The 9,743-nt window shown below is 48.3% G+C and overlaps 1 protein-coding gene across 1 annotated transcript; it reads left to right on the plus strand.

Moving 5' to 3' along the window:
• The first annotated feature begins 2,413 nt into the window (after nucleotides 1–2,413).
• Nucleotides 2,414–4,813, plus strand: LOC146186519 (endothelin-converting enzyme homolog). The gene has a single exon (XM_084608058.1). It carries the CDS (start codon nucleotides 2,414–2,416, stop codon nucleotides 4,811–4,813), a length of 2,400 nt encoding a protein of 799 aa, XP_084464184.1.
• The last annotated feature ends 4,930 nt before the right edge of the window (nucleotides 4,814–9,743 follow it).

Below are 9,743 nucleotides of genomic sequence, written 5' to 3' on the forward strand. Positions count from 1 at the left end.
ACAGCACAGATAAAAGCTTATTACTTGAACAGTTTAGCATTTACTTTTAGCAATTTTACAAAAAAACGCAAAGTTTGGTCGCAAATAACTTTTACACTAAATGAAGCAGACAGATGATATTTTCAGGAAAAAGTGAACTATGTACGACCTCCAACTGCGCAAAAAATCACCGTAGCAGAATGTGTATCTTGAAAGTTATTGTGTATATAATTACCTGTTTTATACCCTTTTCACAGGCGCGTGGCTAATAAACTATGCGATACACAGTAATAAAAATGCTTAACTTTGTTCATTAACATCTAATCTCAAAACATCTCGAACGGATTTTTTCTAGGTGCAAAATATTTTGCGCAATTTTGCTTTTCCCGAGACAAGTAGAGCTGAAAAGCCGTTTCTTACCTTTGTGTTTTCCTTTACAGCTTAAAGATCGTTGCAGCTATTTATAAACCAAATGCACCATTAGAAAGGAGAGGAAATAGACTTTACAAATATATTGAAGTCACATTTATAAACTAAACTAGTGAGGCGCAGTAGGCGTATGAATATCGCCAAAAATGTCGCCTCTTCACCGCTGGAGGGGGACCGCCACCTTAAAAGCAGACAGGGAGCAGAATGATAGAGAGAAGGAAAGGGATATCCAGCCAGTACTGTGTCAATGTTTCGACTCCTATTCGTCAGGCTCGGCGCGCAGTGGTCTACCACTCAGTCAGTCGTTGCTGTGTTACTACCCAACAACGACAGACTGAGTGGTGGACTACTGCGCGTTGGGCTCTTGCTGAATACGGCCATGCACGCGGACGTCGTGATTTCGCTGTCCACATACTCTTCTTTGTTGTTGCGAAGTTGATCGCCTCTGGTAGCGTTGCGTCCTCCACCAGAGCGACACGGAGGCCAATGCAGCGAAGTACGAGTTGTTCTTGCGGCTCGGTTCCGCACAGCATAATCTGCGCAATATGCAGACCATGATGTCGTCGAAGTGGCTACAATATTCAAGGATGAGCAGCGCTGCAACCCTCGTCTCAAACAGGAGGCTACAAAACGTTGTTGTCATTAGAACCGACTGCCCTGATATTCCGCTTGATCAGTCGGTAGCAGCCGAAGGTGGACTTTGAGCCTTGCTCCAGTAGGCTCTTTTCAGCCTGTTCAACCTGTCGTCTGACTGCTGCCATCCACGTCGCGACAGTATATGCCGCTTTGATCTCAGCGAAGGACTTGTACTTCTCCGGCTGATACATTCGAAGTATCCAGTGCCATTGTAGGCACGCTGGACGAGAGGTATTGAATGCCTTTACGTACCCACCTCATTCTTGACAGGAAGAGGAAGCGGCCGCGGTAAGCAGTCTTGCTTTAAGCTTTCCGTGCTTCGAATCTTTTAGCACATGCTCGTAGGTGACAGCCTAATTACAACCCAGGGAGGGCACCCGACTGCCCACTGCTGGCTTTCTAGCCACTCTCGCCTCAGGTGAGAGACAGGTAACTGCGTTTTCAAATGTGGGCCCTAGAACGAGGACCAACTTAATAGCTCGCGGATCATAAAGAAGCGGTAAAGCCCCACATGCAGCACCAGGTGTATCGACAGCATCATAATTGAAAAGGGAAGAGTAAACGCATTCAATATTGACAGGAAACTGAATACAAGCAAGCTTGATGATTACTCGAATAAAGCAAAGTTCGCTGACTGGATGTGCTATTGGAGCCTGCCTATACTTATTCTACAAAAGAGCGCTATATAGCACGCCGAATCATCTAGCAAAAGGAACCGTTAGTGTCCCACAAATGCGTTATCGGTTTTGCGGGTGGAAAAAATTTCCGTCAAGATTTATATTCACTTTAGTAAATTTTGTTATGTTTCTTCCTTGACTTTTTTTTGCGTTAAGTACCTACATCATTTTTTTTATATTGCGCAATGCGATTCAGCAGCGCGAGTACAGATTCCAGAAATGGCAAAGAATGAAGAAGAAGGATGCACAAGAAGAAGAAAGACTGATATTTGACCGCACGGCATTCGCTTCGTTCCTCCGAGAAATCTCGAAAAACTGCCCACTTGGAGCGTCTAAGAGGGCGGTGCAGTTCCGAAGGACATCAGCGACTGACCCGATTCAGCGACTGCAGTTGCGAGGGCGGTGAGTGTTGACTCCAACGCACCAAAGACGCTGCTATGGAAAAGCAACCACCGCGCTCTAGGAAGTCAAAGGCTCAGAGCGATCGTGGAAGAGCGCGTTCTATCGCTTCCTTCTTGAAGCCACCGCGCCTTCGCCCTTACACGGCGTTGCAGGCGACAGAAGAGCCTTTTTCCGCATCAATTTCATCCCTTTCCTCGAAAGAGTGGGCACCCCTCCTTCGTCCGAAGAGGCGGCAGCGGTCTACAGCCCTGCCAGGCCCTCGATCAGTCATGCTGTCCCAACCAACGACGATGAGCCAGGGACCTCAGCCGGGCAAGATACCACCACACGACAAGTATCAGAAGAAGAGCGCAGGCGTAATAACCGAACTCCTCTCCCCGACGTCGACGAGGGATCCTCCTGCAAAAAGAACCTACTCGGGGTTCCTACAATCACCGACCCGTGCTTCTTTTCTCAGCGGCTTCGATGACCAGGAGAAGCTCTTATTGGAACATGATTTAGAGAACGAGTACCTGAGCATGAAGCAACTTCCCGTGCCCGCCAACACGCCTGTGGGATTGTCAGCGATGGGCAAGCGAATATCTCGGGGTAGACGCATTGTGCCGGTGTGCAAATACTATGCGAAGGTATTTGCTTTGGCTACGATGTACTGCTGGCTGCTTGTGCTGATAACAGCCGTCGCAGACTCAAGCTTCCCGTACTGTGAGCACCCGGTGAAATGTTTCCACCTGTCGCGAGAGTTGAAGGCGAGCATGAATCCTGGCGCTGATCCCTGTGAGAACATGTACGAGTACGTGTGCGGCCGTTGGGCTGAGCAGTATCCTGGACGGAGACACTATTTCTCTGTTCTTAACGACAGGCTTCGCTTCACTCTTTTCCGAGCTGTCGACGACTTACAGGACTCAAGCACTGCCGCGAACAAAGCCGGTCAGGCCCTAGCTTCATGCATGAGCGTATGGCGAAGTGAAGACGTTGAAAATATCGATGTCATCAGTGACGTCCTCAATCGCCGTGGTCTTACATGGCCGGCGACAGAGAACGTGCCAGTAAGGGACGTTTTTCGTCAACTCGTTGCCTTCACGTTAAAAGACGTCATCGGCGTTTTCTTCAAACTTAGGCTTTTCACGTATTTGAGGACCGAAGACAGGAATGTGTTTGACATCAGATACCCTGAGTTGGTAATGCAACCCATGTTGGAGCCAGAGGAATTGCAGGCCTGCATCCGTGCCTACAACAGCAGTGTCGACGTAAAGGGGCTCGCCATACAGATTATAAACTTAGAGCTAGACTACTTTACGAGCAGAATTTTGAACACGGCATACGATTACAGTCCCAAATACTTCAAGTTCGGTGATCTGGACGCACTGTACAACTCGTCGTTAGTATTGTCTGAATGGTGGGTGCGTGCAATCAACGAGAACGTACCTAAAGACGCCGCTGTGGATTCCGACAGTGTATTCCTCTTGTACGACGATTTCGCCATACCCTCGGTCGTTGATATCCTCTCATCTTACGCGGACAGGACGATGAATTTAAAGAACTTCATCGGTTGGAAGATAATACGCTACCTCTCGTACGGCGCCTCGAGTCGACTATCCAGTTGTGACTTTCCAGGAGGACAAACCGATTGGGCTTATGTTTTCACTTTGGCCTTGAAACACTGCCTGAGCTACATCAACAATGTTCTCCCCTACGGCCTCCTAAACCTGCAGCTCTCTGGGGTCCTCACAGACCTCGCTATTTCTTATACCCGCAATCTAACGAATGACGTGCGGCGCGCCATTGAGTTCTCCTACAACTTTTCATGGCTAGATGAAACTTCGGCCCATGGAGCAGTGCGCCGCCTCAGATCCATCCACGCCATTGTTGGAGCACCGAAGAAGCTGCTTGGGGGGCCAGAACTGGACGCTTACTACAAGCATGTCCCGAGGGTCTACAAGAAAAGCTTCTTGCAGTGGCTTCTCGTCTCTTTCAGGGCTGTGGCCGAGCGCAAGATGCGCCTGGTCTATCCACCCGGCCACCCAGAGTACCGGTCCGTGAGCCGGGACGATTGGGAGCTCAGAGATATATCGGCGAACGCCTTCTATCTGCCAACGTATCACATTATCTTCGTGCCAGGATCGATCATCTTGCCGCCTTTTCTGGACGCCTCGGCCCCCGACGCCTTCAACTACGGAAGCCTGGGCAAAGTGATTGGCCACGAGCTAGCCCACGCCTTCGACCCGAAATATATCGACGTAAACTACGCTCGAGAGCCAGACGTCTTCTATACGCCGCAGTTCAAAGAGAAATTCCGGGCGAAGATAGACTGCCTTATTCGGCAGGCCAACGTGTTGACCATCAAAGCATTTGTCGGCGAGCGGACCATTACGGAGTCATTGGCTGACAACGCTGGTACAGCAGTGGCCTACTTGGCTTACTCCGCGCTTGTTGACGCCAGCCAACAGGTTGGCCTTTCTGGCTTGTCGTTAGACCAAAGCTTTTTCGTCGCGAGTTGTTTCCCCTTCTGCGGCGCAGACCCTGAGACTTATGCCGAGGGAACTGGGTACTTGCCCTTAAGTCTTCGCTGCAATCAACCTTTGATGAATATGATCCAGTTCGCGAATGCGTTTTCATGTCCTAAGGGAGCAACCATGCGTCCGCTGAACCGCTGTGACATTCACGCTGCAAGAACTGTGGCCAGGCAATGAAATTTGGCAGCACAAACGTTCGGTCATGAATTTCACCCTTTATTTCTTTTTTTATATATTTGTAGCTTTATTTCTTTTTGATGTTTGTAGCTTTAGTATTGTGTTGCATTCCTAAACGTAGCGGTTAGAATGTGTCGGACATATAACTTTCGTGTCTTTCAATTCCAAAAAATAGTTTCTAAGTCCTCCGTTAATTAGAGTTTTAATCTTGTTGTTTTTATGTATGCTTGCATCTTTGTGTTTAACATGGCCCCTTGTCACATGACCTAGTCTGGTGATAATGACACTCGTGAATTTCCTTTGAATATCTCACAGCTACGGTGTTGCTTGGGAGCCCAGTATTTTTGGCTGATAACAGACACTAGCCCATTTTAAGGAGGGTTTAGAAACTTATCCGTGCGTTTGCGGGCAAGTGAGTTGAATCTCTGCAATTCTTTTTCTTTTCGTCGCTAAAGTCAATGCTTGACTATTTTCCGCATTTTGCCTTATGCAGATTTTGAGTGCTTATTGCGGCGCTGAATTGTGAGTTACGTCATTAGATGTTGTTCATGTGACATGCGCACTAGTGCGTCTTCACTGTTATGTGCTTTTGAGCCTCTGAATTGCGAGTATATGATATATACTGTTCTTCGACTGCCGTATCGTTCGTCAGTAATGCTTCTGGCGAACACAATAAAATGCCTGGTCATCTGTTACTGCTGGGCTGCACGGAATGGGTTTTGCTTATAAAAGGTGTGGCTTTTCCAACCTATCTAAAAATCCCTCTTTCCCTTTTTTTTTTTGCTTCCCAATAAAAGAGTGAGGGAATGATACTTCTTATGGGCGCGTAAAAATACAACTGCTCGATTCGTTTCCTATTTATCTTCTCCTCCTGGCTGTGGTTCGCGCGGTCCAGGGTGGTAGCCCTGCGTATTTCTTCGGATTGTTGAGCAGTGTTATTTCCTGCTTTTTTTTTTCGAAAAATTAAATTGCAACTTCGTTTTCCTTCACATTATAGAGCCAGAAAAATGTCTCTCCTTCTGGTTTATCAAACTGCAAAATTACTTTTACAATCATTCACGTCCCAGAGTGACTCGTGCTATGAAGGAGGCCGGAGTGCACGTCTTCAGAGATATTCACCACCTGAGGTTCTTTAATTTGCACTGACATCGCGCAGCACACGGGCGCCCTACTTTTCATCTTTTTTAAAAGTAGGCCACCAGGAAGGGGCCAGCTGCAAATTTTTGTACGATTTCAATTTTGGAACATAAAAAAGGCGGCTCCTCTTGCGTATCCGAAATCTACAGTCACCCCTCACAGACACAAAGTTTGCCATTTAGTGCCTCTGCCATTTCCGTGTACTGGTTACCATGCAGTCATAAGCCACATTACGTGAAGACCACACCACGTAGATCTAAGGCCGCTGCAACCCGGTCGTACAAACATGCCTGCGTTGCCTATAGACCCTATTCAGTATCAAGTTTAGCAGGTGGCAGTTGTGGCAACCCTGTACTGTGGAGACGCCATAACGTTGGGCGGTTCGAGGTTCGAGGCGGGTATATCGGCCTTCTCCCTACTGCGCGACGCTCGCGACGCTCATTTGTCGGACACTTGAGACGCTGTTTCCAACGCCGTGCAACCATGCTCGGATTTCACAGCCGCCGTGTCATGATTCGCATTAGGCCCTCTCTCTCTCTTTTCTTTCTCCCTCTCCAATGTTGCATTGTGCGTGCCATGGTTGCCAGTAAGGCTGCAATGACGTCACGTGAATGAGCTCTATAGGGGTAGCCTGTCGTACTCGGAGTCCAAAAATCCAGAGTACGTTTGCCATCTCACCTCAGTTCAAATTTGCTTTTCACCGCAATTAATTTACTTTCATACATATACATCCTAACGACACATCAGTCATGTTGCGCGCTTGTAATCACAATTTCTGTAAGGTTTTAAACATTTTCAATTGTTCTGCTTTGTATGTATTGTCGAACCTTTTCTACCAATTCGTATTTTCTTCTGCACATTTACAGCGTGCACGGTGAAGCTGCGTTCTTCATTGAACGGGAGCCTTATCACGGCCGCTTTAAATCAGCTTCGGTAGTTAATATAGTGTATGCCAGTGAAAAAAAAATATTACCGTCTTCGTTTCCCGCAAAAATGCGACTGCGTTGTCATCATTTTTTATATTGGTTACGGTTGGAAACATGCTAGACACAAGAGTAAAAGGTCGCGATTTCTTTATGTTGACAACATTGCAAAGTGTGCGATTACATACGGCAAAGAAGCCCTTGCAGAAGGAGGAGGAGTACGAGAAGAAAAAATTAGCTGTTGTTTAGTTTGTGGTTAAACCTGGAGTTACGAGAGAGCAATCTGCATGGCTACGCTTATGTTTCGCTTGAAAGTAAAGAAATGGCTTTTGCGCATAGAATGGCTTCAGCTTTATTTATGCCACAGGGGAATTACTTCACGTATGAGCACCCCTTGCCTTTCGTCGTTGATCATCAGAACGAACCTTCTGTTCTAGCAACTCGCTGTTGTCGTTCGCCTCTACCAACTACCGAGTTATGTGTTCTTCTTTCCCTTCTTTTTCTTCTTCTTCTTCAGACAGGCACGGCGAGACTGTGGTCAGTGTAGCTCTCGCTACAAAAAGTTGGCAGAGGCTTAGCTTGGTTAAGCCCGGTAGGTTGCGAAAGCATCCTTAGCTTTAGGCGGCATCGTAGTCATGCGCACCGCCGTCTCTCACGGACGGCGCGAGTCGGTCGCCGCTTTATACGCTTTATACAGCTGTATAACGTCACAACACCTGTGGCGCTGCTGGCGGAGGGAGCGGGAGTTAGGCCGCCGTTCATGCGCAGCGCCGTCTCTCATGGACGGCGCGAGTTGGTCGCCCAGCTTTGAGGCGTGACGTCATAACACATGTGGCGCTCCTGGCGGAGAGAGCGGGAGTTAGGCCGCCATTCATGCGCACCGCCGTCTCTCACGGACGGCGCGAGTTGGTCGCCCAGCTTTGAGGCGTGACGTCATAACACCTGTGGCGCTCCTGGCGGAGAGAGCGGGAGTTAGGCCGCCGTTCATGCGCACCGCCGTCTCTCACGGACGGCGCGAGTTGGTCGCCCAGCTTTGAGGCGTGATGTCGTCACACAGAGGTCATGCGAAAGGTCATTTCATGTGCACCGCCGTCGCACCGCAAAGGCTTGAAAGTGAAAGTAGTATTGCTTTCGCAATAAAAACATTTCTTGAGTAGTTCACTTATCTTCCTGAGGTTCCTGGCCTTACGGGGCTGGGAATGTAAGCTCACGCGGCAAACGGCGGTTGTACCTGTTGTTGGCCGTCATTGCACTCACCACCGCTTCAGTGGCTGACAACTATTTCGACGCGCATCTTTATCTCTTCTTCTTCTCCTTCTTTTTCTTTCTTCTCTATTCTCTGTGTGCACGAGGCAGTGGAGGTGGCTCAGCTACAGGGCCAATAGGAGGTCCATGCCTTTTCTTCTTGCTACTTTCCTGAGTCTTCCTCAGCCCAGTGCTCTTCATGTCGCCGCCATCCTGAAAGCCTACTAGAGCAGCTGTCGCTAGTCGTCCGGGTCCTTGCCAATCAGAGTGGTATAAATTTGTAACTGCGGGCTCACAGTACATGACCGCGTTGGCCACCGATATCCTGCCGGCCCGCTGGATCGGCTTAGCGTTGATCGCTAAGCAGAGTGCAAAAACCAGGGAAGCGCGGGGATAGTCAATGAAGTTGCTTTGTTGTCACCAGATTGCGTCACATGTATTTGGAAACTCTTTCGGTCAGGATGGGTGCTTTTGTTAGCGGAGACTCCATGGAGCGCATATGATGGCTTGGTTTGGTTTGTGGGGTCGTCCCAGAGCGACTCAGGCTATGAGACGCCATAGTGGAGGGCTCCGGAAATTTCGACCACCTGGGGTTCTTTAACGTGTGCTGACATCGCACAACACACGGGCCCCTTGCTTTTCGCCTCCATCGAAAAGCTGCCGCAGAGGCCGGGATTCAATCTCGCAGCCTTGGGAACAGTAGTCGAGCGCCCTTAACCACTTGCCACCCCGGCGGGGTTCTCCCGAATGTCGTGCGTGTGGTTGGAGCTATATCTTTTATTGGCCCATTTAATGTCTTTGCCTGAATATGTTCGCGCTTATTTTTCTCCCATTCGTATATATTTTACACAAATTTACTAATTGATGAATCAAAGAAATAAAAAATATTTTAAGAAAAGGCGCTCAAAATTGTTCAGAATTGCTCCGAATGAAAAGCCAATACTTGCTTATGCTAAGTATCGGTGTATAAAAAGTTGAAATTATTTCAAAATATAGGAAATCGTTTTAAAAAGATTCAAAAACATAGTCCATATTTATGAAGCGCTTTTGCGTCTTACCCTTAACGGTGGAGTTCCACGGCGTTGGATCGAACGCAGACTACCAACGCCTTCCAAGGAGGCGTTGGAACAGCGCGTTTCGCCGAACGCCACTGGAGCGCATTAATTTCAAGAAACGGCGTCTGAGCTTGCCGCTGACGTTATCTCCCGGGAAGCTATAAAAGATGAGAAATATGAAAAGAATATGACGATAAAAAAAATTAAAAAAAGTAAAAATTATCGTCCGTGTGTGTCAAACACTACAGCTTCATGTCCTTAACGCCGGAGCTTTAGTGTTTTCTTAATTTTTTCTTAACAATAAGGACCGTTACCGTAATGCACGAAATGTTTGATTTTGCCCCGCCGGGGTGGTGCAGTGGTAAGACGCCCGACTACTGTGCCGAAGTTCCCGGGATCGAATCCCGGCCTCGGCGGCTGCGTTTCGATGGAGGCGAAACGAAGTGGCGCCCGTGTGCTGTGCGATGTCAGCGCACGTTAAAGATCCCCAGGTGGTCGAAATTACTCCGTAGCCCTCCACTACGGCTCCTCTTTCTCTCTTTCCACTTTCATTCCCACCTTCCTCCCTTC

This window comes from Amblyomma maculatum, chromosome 6 (assembly GCF_055883805.1).
Source record: "Amblyomma maculatum isolate TAMU_Amacu chromosome 6, ASM5588380v1, whole genome shotgun sequence".
NCBI classification, from domain to species: Eukaryota; Metazoa; Arthropoda; class Arachnida; order Ixodida; family Ixodidae; genus Amblyomma; species Amblyomma maculatum.

Coding starts and splice junctions, on each gene's coding strand:
- LOC146186519 (XM_084608058.1), top strand. CDS start 2,414: ATGAGCCAGGGACCTCAGCCGGGCAAGATACCACCACACGACAAGTAT.